This window comes from Chiloscyllium plagiosum, chromosome 21, assembly GCF_004010195.1.
Source record: "Chiloscyllium plagiosum isolate BGI_BamShark_2017 chromosome 21, ASM401019v2, whole genome shotgun sequence".
Classification (NCBI taxonomy): Eukaryota; Metazoa; Chordata; class Chondrichthyes; order Orectolobiformes; family Hemiscylliidae; genus Chiloscyllium; species Chiloscyllium plagiosum.
Genome location: NC_057730.1, coordinates 25,766,257 through 25,786,700, shown reverse-complemented (window position 1 = coordinate 25,786,700; position 20,444 = coordinate 25,766,257). Strand labels below are relative to the sequence as shown.

At 38.2% G+C, this 20,444-nt stretch overlaps 1 protein-coding gene across 3 annotated transcripts in view; it reads right to left on the bottom strand.

The window, feature by feature from the left end:
* Positions 1 to 5,150: 5,150 nt before the first annotated feature.
* Positions 5,151 to 20,444, bottom strand: part of eci1 (enoyl-CoA delta isomerase 1) — a 31,090-nt gene continuing 15,796 nt past the window's right edge. For all 3 annotated transcript variants that reach the window (XM_043711571.1, XM_043711570.1, XM_043711569.1), the window contains exons 3-7: positions 17,336 to 17,463; positions 13,709 to 13,855; positions 9,129 to 9,250; positions 7,302 to 7,480; positions 5,151 to 5,839 (exon numbers count right to left, since the gene is read on the bottom strand). In XM_043711571.1, coding sequence (XP_043567506.1) covers positions 5,673 to 5,839; positions 7,302 to 7,480; positions 9,129 to 9,250; positions 13,709 to 13,855; positions 17,336 to 17,463 — 743 coding nt within the window. In that variant the 3' untranslated portion in view covers positions 5,151 to 5,672. The remainder of the gene's footprint in view (positions 5,840 to 7,301; positions 7,481 to 9,128; positions 9,251 to 13,708; positions 13,856 to 17,335; positions 17,464 to 20,444) is intronic.

Here is a 20,444-nt window from a genome sequence, read left to right as displayed (position 1 = left end):
GTTATTTAAGTAGATTGGAGAAGCTGGACGCACTCTCCTTAGAGAAGATCTGATAATTTTCAACATTGAGGGGCCTGGACACAGTAGATAGATAAATAATGTTCCAACTGACAGAAAAGTGGAGAACCAGAGATCATCAATTTAAGCTAAAAGCAAAATGCAGAAAAACTTGTCTTTGTAGACAGCAAGTGGCTGTGATCTGGAAAGCTTTGCCTAAGCATATGGCTAATTTGGATTTAATCACAACTTTTAAAAAGGGAATTGGAAATTGTCTGAATGGAAAATATGCAAAACTCAGGGGAAAGGCAGAGGATTAAGTGAGTTGCTCATACATAGACCCAGGACACACACAACAGGCCAAACTGCTCCCTTCTGTACTGTATTCATGCTATGATTGTGTCATTCTCCATTTGGTCCATTATGACCCCACAAACTCAGCATTTTAGTTATTGCCATTGCCTTATCTACTTGCTGTAATACATTTTGTCCCTTTTCAATTAGCGGTCCAATTTTCTCTTGAATGTTTCAACTGAACCTGGCTTCACCACACGCTCAGGCATTGCATTCCAGGCCTAAAAAATTCGCTGCCTTATGTAGTTCTTTCTAACACTTTGGTTTTGTCAATTACTTTAAATCTGTACCCTATTTTTCTCCATCGTTTTACAATTGGGAATAGTTTCTCCAAACCTATGCTGTCTCCATGATTTTGAATATTTCTATCAAATCCCCTCTCAAAATTCTGTTCTCCAAGGGAAGAGTTCTAATTTCAAGTTCTTCATCCCTGAAATTGTTATTGTGAATCTTTTCTGTCTTCTTTCAATGTCTGCATAACCTTCTGAAAGTGCAGCAGCCAGAACTGGATGTAACAGTACAGCTGATATTTCAACACTGTTTCATCAATTCTAATTTAACAGGCTTTCTTGTCAGCAAAACTGGAAATTTAAACATAACTGTTGCTCTGCAAACATCCCTCACCAGAAATTAAATTTTCAGTAACTTGAAAATTTGTATCATTAGCATAATTCATTAGATACAAGTGCAGCACAGTAACAGAATAATACTTCATTGATTACTTTAGCTATAACAACTATAAAACAATATATAATAATGAAGCAATATCAGGAACAATGGCACAGATTTCAAACCTACTCCCCCAAACTACAACTTAATTCCATGAACTTTGCTATTTAATGTGCATCTAGTTCCAAGATATTTGTTTTTATTAAAAAGTAACATCCAGAACTTTATCAAATGTCTTCTGGAAGTTTAATACAATCATTAGCTGGATTGTCTTATGCATTAACTTGGTCACTAGCTAAGAGTTTCACATCAGCGAGACAGGAATGTTTTTAAACACTGGTTACTCATCACGATAGTCTTTATAATTCCAGACTAGCATTGAAATAACAACATGCATTCAGTAATTTTAAGTTTCCAAATCTGTAACTACTCCTACCGAGAAGCATAAAGGCAGCAAAAGGATGGGAACACCACCATCTGCAAATTCCCCTCCAAACCACACACTATTGTAACTTGGAACTATTGTAGCCGTTCCTTCACTGCCATAGGATCACATTCCCAGAACTCCTTTGCTAACAGCACTGTGGTGAACCTACACAAAGGGTCTATGCCAGTTCAAGGCAGCAGCTCACAACCACCTTCTCAGTGACATTTAGGGATGGGCCATAAATGCTGACATAGCTAGGGAGTGGTAATGTCATATAGGGATTTGGAAACAAGCATGAAGATTTTAAAATTGAAGCACTGCCATTCTGGTAGCCAAAGTAGCGGAGTATGAAAAATGAAGTGGATCATGTGAGCATAAATCCTTTTGGGACACCGTGTGAGATCAAACTTCAATAAAATCCAAATTCATTTACAATTACTCCCAGCCAGTTTTGACTCTAGCACAGCAGATTGCCACTAAGGCCGAATGCTTCAAACTTGTACTGTTGTTGATCAGATTATATCCTTAATTTAGCTGTTGTGGTCTTCACTGTTGCATGCTTCTTTTGTGGATATATTTTTTCTTCCATGTTGCTTATAATTTCAATACTATCTCTTGTTTTCTATTATTGTTTTTAATTAATATCCCTTTCAAGCATGTTACTTTTTGGTCTTAATGCAGAATTACACCAGGACTCAACTTCCGGCTCATAACTACTTAATCTAGACTAATACTGTATTTACTTCTCACATTGTCTGTAATAGTCAGCAGTGTCATAAAGTCATAGAGATATACAGCATGGAAACATCCCAGTTGATTCAACTTATCCATGCCGCCCAGACATTCTAACCTAATCTTGTACCATTTGCCAGCACTTGTCCGTATCCCTCTAAATCCTTCCTATTCATATACCCATCCAGGTGCTTTTTAAAATGCTGTAATTGTGTCAGCCTCCACCATTTCCTCTGGCAGCTCATTCCATACACGCACCATCCTCTGCGTGAAAAGATCACCCCTTAGGTCTCTTTTATATCTTTCCCCTCTCACCCTGAACCTATGCCCTCTAATTCTGGACTCCCCCACCCCAGGGAAAAGACCGTATCTGTTTATTCTATCCATACCCCTCATGATTTTATAAACATCTACAAGGTCACCCCTCAGCCTTCGACTCTCCAGGGAGTACAGCCCCAGCCTATTCAGCCTCTCCCTTTAGCTCAAACTCTCCAACTCTGGCAACATCCTCATAAAGAGGAACCTCGATTATCCAAATGTCGGATTATCCAAAGAAGATCTCAAGGTCCCCGATAGAAACATTACATCAGAAGTGTTTTAATACTGATCACATCTTTTGTTTACAATGATTAAAAATGAACTCGGCTTACTGAAATGCTTTCGAGAACAGGCATGGACATTGATGGGAACCCAGGCACCATCTCCAAATGGCTGACTGTCTGCCCTCTCCCTGAAGTTCTACTGAGGGGTGTACCCTAAACCCCTCTTCCCCAGATAATATCTCCAATATTGTCCTGTACAGGGCAAACGTGTATGTGTGTGTTATTTTGACACACACCCTCCAAAGGCAGCAGCAGTCTTACTGTTAAGTCCAGTCTGGCTGTCCCGGAGAAGGGGTGGGGGTGGACAGCGGTGCACTGGGTGCAGGGCGGCCAGGTTGGACAGGGGCAGGGGCATGCACGTGGTGTGCTGCTACCTACTCGCCTGAACGGGGAGTGGACCTTGCAAGCGCTCGCTGTGCCAATCTCATTGAACCGATTGGGAGTGTGGGAGGCTTCAGCAATACTGCATGTCCCTTACACACACGTGTGCGCCTGCTCAGAAACAAACCCTGCGACAGAGAGAGGGAGCAAGGCAGGCAGAGCGAGGAAAAAGGAAACTTCAGAAAACTCCGAGCCCCAGAGGAGAGGCTTTGAATTAATTAACCGAAAAATCAATTATTCAAACAAAGTAGTGCCCACCCATCTTGTTCAGATAATCGAGGTACCTCTGTAAAGCTTTTCTGAACCCTTTCAAGTTTCACAACATCCTTCCAAACAGGAGGAGACCAAAAATGCATGCAATATTCCAACAGTGGCCTAACAAATGTCCTGTTCAGCCGCAACATGACATCCCAACTCTTATACTCAACGCTCTGACCAATAAAGGAAAGCATACAAAATACCTTCTTCACTATCCTATCTACCTGCGACTCTACTTTCAAGGAGCTATGAACCTGCACTCCAAGGTCTTTTTGTTCAGCAACACTCCCTAGGACCTTATCATTAAATGTATAAGTCCTGCTAAGATTTGTTTTTCCAAAATGCAGCACCTCACATTTATCTTAATTAAACTCCATCTGCCTCTCCTCAGCCCATTGGCCCATCTGATCAAGATCCCATTGTAATCTTAGGTAAACTTCTTCGCTGTCCATTACACCTTCAATTTTGGTGTCATCTGCAAACTTACTAACTATACCACTTATGCTCACATCCAAATCATTCATATAAATGATGAAAAGCAGTTGACTCAGCACCGATCCTGGTGGCACACCAGCAGCCTCCAGTCTGAAAAGCAACTCTCCACCCCCACCCTCTGTACAGGGCAAACAAACTTGTGTATGTGTCCTACCTTTGAGCCAGTTCTGTATGCAAATGGCTAGTTCTCCCTGTATTCCAGGAGATCCAACCTTGCTAACAAGTCTGCCATGAGGAACCTTGTTGAATGCCTTACTGAAGTCCATATAGATCACGTCTACTGCTCTGCCCTCATCAATCCTCTTTGTTACTTCTTCAAAGAAACGCAATCAAGTTCGAGAGACATTACCTCTCATGCACAAAGCCATGTTGACTATCCCTAATCAGTCCTTGCCTTCCCAAATATGTGTAAATCCTGTCCCTCAGGATTCCCTTCAACAACTTGCCCACCATTGATATCAGGCTCACTGCTCTATAGTTCCCTGGCTTGTCCTTATCACCTTTCTTAAATAGTGGCACCATGTCAGCCAACCTCCAGTCCTCCGGGACCTGATCTGTGACGATCGATGATTCAAATGGCTCAGCAAGGGGCCCAGCGATCACTTCCCTAGCTTCCTACAGAGTTCAGGGGTACACCTAATCAGGTCCTGGGAATTTATTTACTTGTACACATTTAAGACGTCCAGCACCACTTCCTCATAATTTGGACATTTTTCAAGATGTCACCATCTATTTCCCCACATTTTATGTCTTACATGTCCTTCTCTACAGGAAATACTCATGACTTGCTCTCAAGGATTTGAACTTGTATCTCATGCTTCTCATTATCCCTAAGTTATCTACGATTGCAATACCCTCTATTCCCTCTGCCATTCAGCCATCTTATCCTTATAACGTATGATTCTGTGTTAAAGCTCTTCACTTCGCTGTTCTTTTAATAAGACTTTCATTAAAACACATTCCCTGACCAAGGGTTGGTCACTTTCCCCGATTCATATCTCAGTATTCATTTTTTTTCATATGCCCCTGTAAATCAACTTCAGACTTTCATACATTAAAAACAGTGTACTACCAAATGAAAGCAATTGCTATGTATCATTTTGTCACCTTATTCATTTCTACCCAGACTACTTTAGCAATTTCTCCTTTCTCACATTTTCTGAACAGTCATTATCTCTTCACATGAATCTCCCACTTCATTAATGCATTTTAAAAATAAATATTTCATGCCAATATTGTAAGTAATATCATAATTTATATTGTAAATACATTTGAATATAGTCCTAGCTCACAGTTATTTGTTCTTTACAAGCAATTCATTTGATAAACACTTGTTGAAGAACTCCATAAAACAGAAATGTAAACACCGTTTAGGTCTGCTACAAAAATAAATTGGTGATCACCTGGGTAATATGAAACTCATGATCTAAATTCAACTAAATCAGTCAAGAACACCTTTGGAGATTAATTTAAAAAAATGCACACAAACAATTTCTTATCCCAGATTAAATTACACAATCAATTCTGCCAAGATATTGGCAGCAGAATTACACATCTTCAAATTTAATAAAACAAAGAGTTAGGATATAAATTGATACATTTTGCAAAGTCAATTTAAAAAACTACGAACAATATTCAATACTCTATGTTAATAATATTCAATTGAGAGAGAAAATCCTGTACAAAAATCTGAGAAATTATTATCCATCATACCATGTAAACAAATACATTGGGATTCTTTTTAAGAGTACATTTATTTAGCTTTTTCTTTGCTTCAGCATCTCCAAGTACAATTGGAGAGACTTCTGAATGGAATCTTTACTGATGAAATTAACAAAATTTTGTATGTCTGATTCTCTGTTGGTTAGAAGTCGATCGAGTGTTGGTTTCCTCATCATGGATTTGGTAATTTGTCGAGCATGATCTGTGAAATAAATGACAAAGAAGGCATGGCAGTAGCACTTAAGACAAAACTTTACTGCTGTGATAAAGGTGCATAATATTCTGTAGTCATTTAGGAATTTGAAATTTTGAAGGAGAGGTAAATATATGTATGGTTTCATTTGTGAAAGTTACTTTTAAAAAGAGAAGTTATTTGGAAATGCAAATAAAATGCACAATTTCCAAGCAATCATATGACTTCAGTAAACTGCCTAGTTGATGGAGTGTTTCCAATGCTCAGTTTTGTGATAGATGGGAAAAACAAAATCAGGGGCCACTAGTAGATTGAAAAGAATCAAACTACGGTTCAGAAGAACAGCCTCATACTAGAATGGCAAATGAGTTTAAAAAAGAAAAGCCCAGAAATCTTTAGGCCATCCAAAATGGAAAGACTGAGTTAAGTAAGAATTTGAAGAGTTAACATAGGAAGGATACATCACTGTGATTGAGCACTCCAAGGGCATTGCCAGGAAAAGAGCTGAATTTCTCTTTTTCTCAACGACGTTAAGATCTCTCTAAGCTATATTATGTAGTTTATTTGTGCTATGAAATAAATTGGTGTTCTGTGTTAAAGAAGATTGTAAACCTGGTATGAATATGTTCAGTGACTAAATACATGGTAACCAAACCGCAAAAATAAAATTTATGATCTATCAAGCTAGATTATTGTCTGGAATCTGCTTTGTTCAGTGTTGCCACCAATTGGGATCATAACACTGTAATGATTTAGTTATTTCTTCCACAGTAATAAAAATTCTGAATTGAAGACTAGACATTTGCAATTTCAGTTTACTAGGTCACATGAAGGCATCTATTAAAATTTCTTTCATAATTGTATTATTCAATCAGTACGTTCAGTAAACTGATCCCATGTTAAGCACACAATCAATCCCCTGAAGAATGAGTTTACCTTGCAATCAAAGGTTACAAAGTCGTACACAAAACAAAATTTTGTTATGAACAAACAGCATACAGCCAAAAGACTTGCAAAAATGAAATAAATATGCGGACTCATTGGGAAGTACCAATTCATGATGGAATGGAAATTACACAATTTAAAACTTGGCATGTTGCTAAGTTGCTGATCCAAGCTGCACAACTGCAAAGTGACAACAAGGGCTAAGTTTACTTATTTATTTGCCACGAAAAATACATCTTATATAGGAGGAACAAGTTTCAAGGTTATGACATGCTGGACGTTTGAAAGATTCCCTCACGGTGAAGAGGAACAATTTATATGAAACACACCTAAGTTTGTTACTATATACCATAATTCAATTTTATGGCGTTTCTAAGTGCACTCACCGCATTTTAAGCAGAAATTACTGGTTGCTTCTACGTAAATATTTAGGGTTTAGTTTTATGCAGGAACAACAAATTGTTTCACAAAAGGATTAATCAGAACTTTTATTCATTTTACAACTTTCAAATTGAAAAAACCTCACCTGGAATAGCCAGCCATTCTGACATTACACTCAAAGCATGTGTCATAATTTTATCTTGTGGTACCAGTTGATCGACAAGTCCAACTTTCAAGGCATCTGAAGCACTATACATGAGACCAAGCTGGAGAGAATGCTCTGTGGCCCTTCTTCCAATGACATTAATAATGGAATCCTTGAACCTTTAATGATGAAATAAAAAAGCTACAACTTCAGACCAACAAACAAAAATAAAAGTTCAGCTACTTTCACCAAACGGTTATGGAAAAGCAATTACATTGTAAAATGACACAAAGCTAAGTATGGTACACAATCATGTCCACTTTATTTGAAAATATTGTGTACTTTTTCTCCCACAACCTATTCACCATTTCTGTTCTCCCCAACCCACCCTATTTTTCCTCCACTCATCTCAAACACAGCTTTAAGGAAAGGATTGGAAATTTAAACCAAGAGAGGGCTTTTCAATACCAGGCAAGTAGAACTAGATTTTAAAAATGGGATCCAAAAACTGAAAGACAAAAGTACTGGTAAAGCAAATTGTCAAATCACAAATCTGGTCAAATTCTGCTATTTCCTTGACCTGAAAATGTTCTGGGGCAAAGAAGAGAAAGAGTCTATTCTGGTTTATCATAGTTTTCATAGTATCAGAACTGAAGCATTTGTACATTCTACAACTAAATTAAATTCAATACATGTTATTTGTTTTATCTAGATTAAACTTTCTAAAGGCTGTCTCAATCATGAATCTTTCCTTTCAGAGGTGTGAACTTGCACTCTTTCAAAATTGCCTCACTAGCCACGTTCACTTGTTTCACAGGGAGACTCTCAGCCTTCAACTCTTCCCAATTCATCTTCACCTTCCAATTCCTCTCAGTTTAAATACTCGTCCATTCTGTGCTGATCTCAAACTGTCCCATTCTATCACCAATCCCTGCAGTTCAGAGACACACACTCCTCCAATGCACAAGCATATTATTGTCTAACTGACCCCAGTATGGAGTCACTCAGCTCTTGCATGTTCCCAAGACAGAAGCACTTTCCTCTTGCAAATTTATGAAGTTTCAGATGTAGTCAATCCCAGCTTACAGGCACTTAACCTCTAACACTTCATAAAATCTCTCTTCAAATCATCTAGAGGCACTCGCCCGATTCAAGACTTTCCTCTCAGTTATCCAGTCACTTCCTGTTCAACCTTGCAACTGGCCCCACATCCATACAGTTCTGCATTATATTTTACTTCTTAATCTTCAGCCTTGAATGTCACTCGTATCTGAATTAAGAACTCTTATACTGATATCAGCTTCTGTGCTGCAAGTGAGAATTGCTATTTGCAATTGAATCTTGTCCCAGCATAAAACAGTAATAATCGAGGTACTTTTCACACTAGCTGCAAGGACATCAGTGAATGGAGAGCTGCAATTTCCTGCCCAGATCACTTGGGGGCAGCAAATCAGCTGCTATGACTGAAATTCACCAGCAACTGATGTGCTGCCCTTATGATTAAAAATTGCATGAATCGTGTATACTTTACAGTGCCAGAGAAACAAATGAAGTCTGTGCCAGATGAGCAACCGTACATAAAGAAAGAAAAATACAGATTCATAAATACTGAGAGAAGAGACAAACTTAAGAGAAGAGAAAGTACTGTAAGACGTACCCATACAAATTGGAGATTACATGATAAAGAATCAGAGAAACATAGTTGATTAATTAAATTTCTAGTGAAAGATGAACACGCAGTTATGAAGAGAAACAACATTTTGACTTTTTCCATTACAAATGAACTAATGCATATAAAGTTCAATTTATAAATTTGAGAGGACCTACCAGAATGGTGCAACAATTCCAAGTTTGGTTTCATTTAGCCCTATTGCATACTTTGGATTATCTGCCATAATTCGGTAGTCACATGCTAATGCCATGAGGCATCCACCAGCAGGGCTGGATCCCTATGATAATAATGGGAATAACAAATTTCAAGAGATGGACAGAAATCATTAGCTCTACTGTGCTATTATAACAGCATCACATTTAACTGTACTTTTCTCCAAAACAAAAATAGATGATTTTGGAAAACATTGCCCAATACACCATAAGTGACTGATTGGACCTGACAGATTGCAGGGTAAAGGACAGGTCATTTGTGCTGGTTTTAAATGCTTTATTTTAAAAACAGGAAGCTATGCTTGAATGAGGTAAAGTGAATAGGTAGGTGGCTTGCACTTGCTATTAGTTTACTGAGCTTTCATACCCAGACTGTATAAAAAACAGTATTTTTTTCATCTTTCTGCAATCACAGGGTCAAAGCATACCACCAGAAATATTTGATTCATTGGTCAGCTTTATAATCTGGCAAACATAATATGGTAATTTCAATGGTGAACCAGGAAGCAATGTAATAAGAAATACAAAGTTACTGAGAAGCGCAGCAGGTCTGATATCATCTGTGGTAAAGGAAGAGTTAATGTTTTGAGTCCAGTTAAGATTCTTTTTCAGAATGGTAATACAATGGTAACACATTTGCCTGGTTTCTTCCAACATACTTTGTGCAGATTACGAAGAATGACTGCTTTGGAACCAATTGCTCCCTTTGTTGCTGTTAGATTGATATAGGTTTAAGTGTCATAAAAGTTATCTGGAAACAACAGGGATACAGAATGCTGTGGGTTAAACAAAGACCAGCAACCTTAGCTGACTTCTTTCAGTCTAGAATCTTTTTTTTTGGCCCTCATTTACCAATAGTTCAATTTTAAATATTTTTATTGTAATAATTAATGAAACCCACATGACAAGAGTGAAAGAACTGCTGAGTTAACAGTAATAACTTGCATCTAAATAGTATCTGTATTATAGTAAAATATCCTAATACACTTTACAGGAGTGCTATCAGGTCAGAACTGCCAGCATGTTATAGAAAAAAGTGAAACTGGTCAAACAACTTTAAGGAACAACTTCAACAAGAAATGGGTGAAGCAGATGAGAAGCTTTAGGATACAATTTCAGACCTGGATGACTAAAAGCACAACTGCAAATATTGGAGCAAAGGCATAGACGCACAAGAGAAAAGAATCAGTCAGCTTCACAAGGTTAGGAAGGAGAGATCATATCTAGAGAGAGAGAGAGACACAGGTCTAGCGAGTATACAGTTTGAGGAATTTGGAGACGATGTGGGAATTTGGTTGGGAAGAGATGAGGTGCATTTTGCTGGGTTTTTTTAGGCTCATAATTTGTAAGGTTTCTTTTTCAGAAACAGGTTAAATTGATGCCCAAGATCAAACACAGAAGCCTGACATTGCAAGTAAACCTCAAGTTCATTGATTAGTGATAGTCAATTAATAACAATTTACTTTCAGATTGAAATACTTCCCTATTTACTTTCAGATTGAAAGTAGGGATTGAAAGTAAATAGGGAAATATTTACAGGCCAGTAATTAAAAGACCAGTATAATTTTTTTTAAAAATCAAGTTAAGAACTAAATAATTAAAATAGAGATGCTGGGCCAGGTGATGTGTTGTAGCTGCATGATGTGGGAGCTGCTAGGCCCCCATTACCACATCGGGGGGGGGAGTTATGTGGATGGTGTGTTGCAGGAAACAGTCATATCCTTTAGATTAATAAACGCAAATTCAGTCAGTAGTTAGGGACAGGATGGTGTAACTTTCACTGAGGCAAGTAGAGGGATCTAGGAGATGGTACTGAAGGAGCCTCAGCCCCTGAGTTTATTGAGCCGGTTTGAGATTATTACTACCTGCGTGGACGAGAGTGGGGGCTGTAGGGAGGAACAACATAGCACCATAGTACAGAGAATCATTCAAGAAGGGGGGTGAAAAAAAAGAGAAATGTAATTCTAAGTGGGGATTGTGTAGTTCTGGGAATATTCACTGTTTTCTGTGGCCAGGATCAAGAGTCCTGAAGGTGGTGTTGCCTGCCTGGTGCCTGGGTTCAGAACATCAGAAGAACTTGGAATAGGAGGGGAAGATCCAACTGTCATGGACCACATAGATACCAACAATACAGGGAGAAAGAGGAAAATGGTTCTGCTGAAGGAATATGAGCAGCTAAGTGCTAAATTGAAAAGCATAACCAAAAAGGTGGTAATCTCTGCATTACTACCCGAGCCATGAGCAAGTTGGCATAGAGTCAAGATTAACAAGATAAACAATTGGCTCAAACATTGGTGTGGCAGAAAGGAGTTCAAATTCATGAGACGTTGGCACTAGCACTGGGGGAAGGACGGAGCTATTCCAATGAGACAGACTCCACCTGAATCATGCTGGGACAACTGCCCTGACAAATGGCAGAACTAGGGCTATAGAATAGTGTACGAGAAGATGTTTCCATTAGTAGGAGAGACTAGGACCAGAGGGCATAGACTCATAATGAAGGGATGACCCTTTATAACTAAGATAAGGAGGGTGTTCTTCAGCCACAGGATGGTTAATCTGTGGAACTCATTGCCACAGACGGCTGTGGAGACCAAGTCATTGAGTCCATTTAAAACACAGATAGATAGGTCCTTGATTGGGAAGGGGATAAAGAGTTACAGGGACAAGGCAGGAGAATGGGTTGAGAAACCTATCTACAATGATTCAATGGGTCAAATTCCGATGGCTTATGATAATCATGAGGAAGGTTGAGATCTTGCAGGATCATAGGAAGGTATAGATATAGTGAGATGAGACCACCTAGCAAAAGTAACAAAACTTGTTGGAAAAGCTCAGCAGGTCTGGCAGCAGTGAAGACAGTAACAGAGTTAATGTTTTGAGTCCAATATGACTTCAGAACTAAACACTGCTGCACAGACAAGGAAGCAAATTGAATAATAAGGATGAAAATGTTAAAATCAAACCATGAGGGGATTGGGACCCAATGTGGGATTAGGAGCCAAAGCAGTTTAGCAAGGAAAGAGGTGTTGGATAAAGGCAAATTAGTATGAATTAGGATACAGGCTGCAGCATTTAGGATGAGCAAAAAATAATCGAGAGCAGAAGAAAAGCTGATGAGAAGGGAATGGGAATATTAGGAATCTGCAGATAACAACTATGAATGCCAATTTAAACAGCTGATAGGTAGAGGCTGAGATGGAGATGATGACTATTTCAGAAGTGGATATAGGCTTCTGTTACCTTATTTATTCCCATTAATATCTTGAAAACTGAGATTAAAAAACCCTTAGTTTCTAGATTTCAGAAAAAACAATTCCCCTTTATGTTCTTTCTCTCTGTAGCCCAACTTCTGGATTCCAGATATTATTCTGGTATATCTATAATGCTCTTCCTCCAAAGCTAATACATTCGTCCTAAGTGTGCTGTCCAGAATTATTCATACTGTCAGACATGTAAAATGTGCATGCATCTCACAGCTGAAGTATAATTTCTAACCTTTTGTATTCTAGCAGTCCAGTTTTAAAGATCACCATTCCATTGGCCTTTGAAATTTTTTTTGTGTATACTTGTTCATGATATTTTAATGATATACACACCTGGACTTTCTGGGTTATTAGAAAGCAAGTAGTAAGTAGTACCTGAAGCTATGAACACTTGAGTTCAGTAAAAGACTGTGGCCAGGGAGAGAAATGGAATCAATAGTTAGAGAACAAAGTTTTTGTGGGGCCTTGGTCTAAAGTCAATGGTTTTGCTCTTCCCAATGTTTAATTGAAGGAAGGTGAGGCCCTTTCAGAAGTGGATGCAGGATAAACAGTCTGACAATGCACAGGTCGTTGAAGGACAGGGTGAGCGGGGGAGAAAGAGTTTTCACTGTCAGGGTTCATATGGAATATGACATTCTATTTTCAGGTGACTTTGCCAAAGGGTAACCTACAGATGAAGAATAGAAGAAATGCAAAGATAAATTTTTGATTAGCTCCAGACCAAGTTTCACATCCAGGTTCTTAAGTGCACATGAGAATTCTGTAATTGCATGGTCCTTGAATTTGATTTTGCTTGACCCTACTTTAGAAGGTCTGACTTATAAGGGTCCTGAGCTGAGTCACATTAAGGTGCTACAATGCAATTCTGTTTTGAGGGTTCTTTGCTCCAGAGGTAATAACGTGTTCATGGTAAGAAAGGCCATTGCTGAAGGTGCTCAGGATTTTGTTTTCACATTAAATTGACGATACTTCCATGTGTGTACCAGGTCATAGGACTCGGTGATGACAATTTTCTAAGTTCATTTCACAAGTTATCTCCACAAATTTGAAAACATTGCTGAATTCACTGCTTCTTCAAAAACCTTTGATTTTCTAAATTTACTTGGATATTATTTTGAACTGAATGTAAATTAGTATTTTTCAATATTCTACTTCTATTGTTTTTTTAAAAAAGTTATTTACATAAACACAATCTCAGCTGTAGCAAACAATCATTGAGAAAAAAATGTAAGTTACAAAGACAAATTTGTTACTTACATTGATTGCAGCTATTGTCACCATATTGGAGCCATACAACTTCAACCACATTTCCTGAACAGCTCTCCAGAACTCCCCAGAATGCTCTGGTGTCTTCCCATACATCTCATTGATATCCAAGCCAGCAGAAAAGATCTTAGGAATAGACTAAAATTAAAGAATTATGATTATACTTTTTTCCAAACCAAAAAAACATATTGGAAATAAGTTTAGACCTTTTATATTTTAGACTGAAATTTCAGTATGCTGTCCTCATTCTCTTTGATGTTCTTCGTTGTTGACATTTGAATGCAGATACCTCATGTTCACAGGGAGCATTCTTTTATTTAGCAATTTCATGACTGCATAAATAATGCTGTATTAGTTCACAGAAATCCAACTTTGTCAGTAATCAATCAATAGAGTTATATTAATCTTTGCTTTAATAATAGCTCCTCTCCTTTTACTTCTTCCATTCCCATTAATACTTTGAAAACATACATCGAATCAGTCTGTGGCTTTTAAGTTCCAGAGAATGCAACTGCAGTTTGTTTTATCTCTCCTTGTAGTTTAAATTCTGGAGTCCAGGTATTCTTCTAGTACACCTACAATGCCCTCCCTCCAAGCCTAATACGTTTTTCAGAATGTGCGCTGTCTAGAACTATTCACAGTACATCATTTTGCAGTTGAAGCATAGTTTCTACCCTCTTGCATTCTAGTAATTGAAACATAAAAGGTAAGCATTTCATTAACCTTTTTTTGATTTATTTCATTTACCTGTTCATGACATTTTCAAGATCTACATACCTGCACCTTCAAGTTTCGATGGAGATCCATTGTTTCTTGTTGTTTGCCACACAGGAAGTACAATGTTTTATCATATTTAGGTCTAAGGTGGATGAAATCTGTTGAATAGTTGAGGCCCCAAAAAGATCCTGCAGAACTCCATTAGTCACATCCAGCTAACTAGTCAATCTGCCAATATATCTGCTTCAGTGGTACCACTGCATTATTTTCCTGAGAAGTGCTGAGGTGAACTGTAGCTACTTCAATAAAAGTAGCAGAAATCTTCAAACTTTTGGCGTTTAGCACTTAACTGCATACTGACTTCACCAACTGAGCAGATGGGGAAAGCAATTTAAAAACCCTTTTGTGAGGTAATCTCTGAACTGTAAACAACATAATATTCATTTGTAACAGATCATATTCCATTATTGATCCCCATAATACACATTTGAAGATTACAAACATTGCTTAATGGTCTCCATACGCTTCCAGCAAACTATAAACACAGAGTTAAGGTACAGAAACAAATACTACATTTGCGCATTTCTTCACAATGTATGACAAAAAGATTTCTAAACAATCCTGTAAAATATAATCCATGCAAGCACGTCAGTAGCAAACACATACTGATTGTCAAGGTCAGTTTATAATTCAGTTTATCATGATTACAAGGACAGTAATGAGGGCAGATAGTTGATTGTATTAGAGATACCAACCGTACTAGTCTACTGCACAGAAGTCATGCTGTAATTATATTTTGACTGCTCACTTTCACCAGTAACGTCAGAATACTCACAAAGTAGAAGAATTATTACAAACTTTAATCCCAATTGTACTAAACTACTGAAAGATCCTATCATTTTTAATGTGCTCACTTTCTCATAGTTGTTTTCAAAATGAATTAATGGCTTGGTCTTGGGGACACAGCACGTAACCCTAAAGTTTGCAGGTGGTGCAAAGTTCAAATGTAGTAAACAATGAGGACTGCAAGAGAATTCAAGCACATGGACTGGTGAGGAGAGACAAATACACAAATTAAATACATTTCCAAGAATGCGAGGCAGTACATACAACAAATCTTTCAAAACTGCGGGACCACTGCTTTTAGTACAACGTTAAAAAAAAGTTAAAAGGGAAAAGCCAGCACAGATTTGTTAAGACCAAATTGTGTTAACTGACTTGGAGAATTTTGAGGAAGTAATAGAGGGGGTCAATTAGAATAATGCTGTTAATCAGTTATAGACTTCCAAAAGGCATTTAATAAACTACAGCATAATAGATTGATGAGCAAAGTTAGAACACATAGAATAACAGGGACAGTAGCAACATGGACACAACACTGCATGAGTGACAGGAAATGGACAGTTGTAAATAATATATCTCAGATTGGAGCAAGGGTTATTATCAATTTTAAAATGCGTGGATGTTTCAAAACTAGGAAATATTGTGAACCACGAGAAAGGTAACCTACAATTGCAAAAGGGCATAGACATCAGTGCAATGAACAAACAAATGGCAAATGTGTGGAATTATTCATTTTGGTAGGAAAAATGAAGAGAGACAATATAAAACAAAGGCTACAAATCTAAAGGGGGTACAAGAACAGAAGGATATGGGTATATACGGGTGCTATTCATTGAAGATGGCAGGATAGGTTGAGAATATGGATAATAAAGCTGACAGCTTCCTAGGTTTTATTATTAGCAACATAAAAGCACAAAAGTGAGGAGTTATGTTAACATATACAGAAATTTGTTCAGCCTCAACTGGAGTACTGTATTCAGTTCGGAGCACAAAACCTCAGGAAGTCTCTGAAGGTAGTTTAGAGTTTGCCGCAAAGATTCACAAAAATGGCTGCAGGAATGAGGAATTACAACAGTAGATCGATTTGAGAAGTTGGTCAAGTTTAAAGTGGATTATGATAGAGGCATCCAAAATCATGAGGAGTCTGGACTGAGTAGATACGAAGCAAATTGGTCCCATTGCATGAAAGGATCAAGATCAAGAGAATATGGGTCAGAAGGACTTGGCAAAAGAAGCAATGATGACACAAAGAAAACATTTTCCATGCAGGGAGTGATTAAGGAAGGCTCAATTGAGGTAATCAGGAGGGATTTGGATTATTGTCCGAAAATAAAGAATGTGTAGAGCTACATGGGAAAGACGGCAGAGTTGTTCTAGGCAAATTGCTGCTTTGGAAAGCTGGCACAGTCAGCTGGAGTTTAATGGCCTCCTTCTGTGTTGTAACCATTCTGTGAAATGCAAGGGAGTAGTGCTAAACTTTTCGAAAGCACTAGTTAAGCCTGTTGGGGTGGGGGAAGCCAAATGCATGAATACATGTGTGTTCAATTCTGGACAAATACTTTAGCCAGATAATCAGACCTTGTACACGGTACACAAGAGAGTTATTACAATAATCCCAGTATTTAGAGATTTCTGTTCAGCAGAGACCCTAGAGAGGATTTAATAGGAAATTTGATAGAGATTATCAAAATCAGAAATAGTTTTTATGCAGAAAATGATGAGAAAGTGTTTCCAGGAGCAGAAGAGTAGGGAAGTAGAGGTAAATGATGATTTAAGGAGACTGGCAAAAGAACATGCGGAAACATTGATTTTCACATATGTTTATACTATTGAGATATGGAATTCACTGCCTGAAAGGATGATGGAAGTAGATTCATAGTAACATTCAAACAAGAACTGGATAAATCCATGTGGGATAAAAGAAAATTAAAAGCCGGGGAAAAGAGGAGGGAAGTACACTAACTGGATAGTGCAAGCAAAGAGGTGGCATGTGCAAAATAGGTTGAACAGCCTGCTGTCTTGCAACTGTAGTTTAAAAAATCAAACGTTCATACATACGGAAGTGAGAACTACACCCCGACATTCTCTGTCCATTTCAAGTTTCTCCATATTAATGGCAAATTCTGTGAGGAATTCCAGGCTTAGACTGTTAACTGGAGGTTTCTTCATCTGAATCACTGCAACTCCTAAACACAAGTGAATAAAAGGCTTTGCTGATGAATGCATTGAAAAGGTTATTAGTCCTTATATATAGGAAAAAACAGCCCGTGGAGTAATACTATTTCAATACAAAAAGGTCACAAGTTGATGGCAAACAGATAAAAGGAATACTAGAAATACAGAATAATTTTGGTCAGAGGGATGGAACATTTGCACATCAGGTTGTTAATATTCATAAGTGTTTTGCTGATAATTGCCCAATATAGCTCGACTTGTTCGGAACATAGGAATTAGTACTAGCATGAAGTAATTCGGCTCTTCAAGTCTGCTCCACCATTTAACATGAACATGATTGATCTTATCCTGGTTTTAATTCCACTTTCCTGCCTGCTTCCCATAGCTCCCTTTATCTTCCTTTCCATCAGAAACATATTTATTCCTTTCTTGAATCTGTTGATTGATTCTGCCTCCATTGCACTCTAGGGCAGTGAGTTCCACAGATTCACAACCCTCGGAGAGAGGTCATTTCTTCTCACCTTTTCTACCTCATTTATCTATATCCTCTCACTCTATATCTGTATCCTCTTGTTTGAGACTGTCCCATAAGGGGGGACATTTGCTCAGCATCCACCTTATCAATCCCTGTTGGCATTTTATATACCTCAATCCGACCACCACACCGACCACCACACCGCCCCAATTCTTCTGAACTCCAATGACTACAAGCACAAGCTATGCAATAGCTCTTTGTATGACAGCCCTTTCATCACTGATATCAACCTCATGAACCTTCTCTGAACTGCCTCTAACGCCACCACATCCTTCCTCAAGTAAGGAGACCAAATCTGGACACAATACTCCAAATGTGGTCTCACCAATGCCTTATATAATTGTAACAACACTTAGAGTCATACAGCATAGAAATAGACTCTTCGGCCCAACCAGTCCTTGCTGAATATAATCCCAAATTAAACTAGTCTCACCTGCCTGCTCCTTTACTTTTATAATCCAGTCCTTTTATAATAGATTCCAGGATTCCATTTGCCTTTATTATATGCTGCACTTGTATACCTACTTTCCACAATTCATGCACAAAAACACCCCAGATCCCTCTGCACTGATGTACTTTTAACCTGCTTCCCATTTAAATAATAATTTGCCGTTTTATTTTTATAGCCAAAAATGGACAATCTCTCATTTATCCACATTAAACTCCATCTGCCAGATTCTGGCCCATTCTTCTAGCCTATCAATATCCACCTGTAAACTCCATCTCATCGTCACAGGCTGATTTTCCACCTATTTTAGTATCACTCAAATTTTACTGGGATACACTGTCCTTCCTTGCAGATTATTTGTACAGATTGTAAACAGTTGAAGTCAGAGAACTAAACTCTGCAGCACCCCACTAGTTACAGTTCACCATCCAGAGAAGGACACATTTACCCCGAACCTCTGCTTTCTGTCAGTCAGCCAATCCTCTATCCAAGCCAATACTCGACCTTTAACCACCTGGGATCTAACCTTCTGGATCAGTCTTTTATGCTGCACCTTGTCAACTGCCTTCTTGAAGTCGAGATCAACCACCTGCACTGGATCCCCCTTATCCACCTTGCTGATTACATCCTTAAAGAACTCCAGAAATTTTGTCAAGCATGACTTGCCCTTCATGAAACCATGTTGAAACTGGTGAATTGAGCTTTGCTTTTCTAAGTGTTCAGTTATCCCCTCCTTTATGACTGACTCCAGCAGTCAAACTAACGAACTATAGTTTCCCAATTTTTGTCCATCTCCTTTTTTACATTAGCATGTTTCCAATCTTCTAATGCTTTTCCAGAACCCAAGGACTTTTGGAATATCATAACTAATGTATCCATGTTTTTTGTTGCAATCTCCTTTAATACTCAAGTGTGCAGGCCATCAGACCTCAGGGATTTATCTACCTTTAATTCCATTAGTTTACTTAATAACTTTGTTCTAGTTATCATTCCTCTATAGTAACTGCAAATTTGGGGAAGGTATTATCTTCCACTCTGAAAATACAGACAAAATATTGGTTCAGTGCATCTGCCATTTGAGTTTTCCATTACTTTCTCACCATTTTCATCCTCTAAAAAGCCAACTTTACTTTCACTATCCTCTTCCTTTTTATATTTATAGAAGCTTTTGTGATTATGTTTTCTGCAGGTTTTCTTTCATTGTTCATCTAAGCTCTTTTATTTTTGTTTTTATTAACACTTCAACGATGTTAAAAGTTCTCCCAATTCTTCAGAACCTTTGCATTATGATATGCCCTAGCTTTTGTCTTGACTTCCTTGTCAAGCAATGGATGATTTTTCACCTTTTTAAGATTCCTCTTCCTTTCAGGATTATACTTTAATTGAGAGATATTTAGTATCTCCCCAAGCATTTGTCACTGTTCTTCAACTGTCTGCCCATTAATATTTTTCCTCAGGCCAACTCCTTCCTCAAACCTGCATAATTACCTTTGTCCAACACAAACTCTCGTAAGTGACAGCTTTCATTCTTGAAACTCCAGCATGTTATGGTCACTCCTTCCAAGGGGATCTTTAATTACAAGGCCATTTAGCAATCCTTCTCGTAACATAATATCAAATTTAAAGTAACCAGACTTCGAGTGGCTCCACGTCGGTTTCCAAGAGATCAATTGTGTTAGGGGATTCTGTAGTCCGAGGTACAGACAGACGTTTCTGTGGCCAGCAAAGAAAAAGCAGAATGGTGTGTTTTTTTACCCTGGTGCCAAGATCAAGGATGTCTCAGAGAGGGTGCAGAATGTTCTCACGGGGGAGAGGGGCCAGCAGGAGGTCATTGTCCACATTGGAACCAATGACATAGAAAGGGAAAAGGTTGAGATTCTGAAGGGAGATTACAGAGAGTTAGACAGAAATTTAAAAAGGAGGTCCTCAAGGGTAGTATTATCTGGATTACTCCCAGTGCTACAAGCTAGTGAGGGCAGGAATAGGAGAATAGAGCAGATGAATGCATG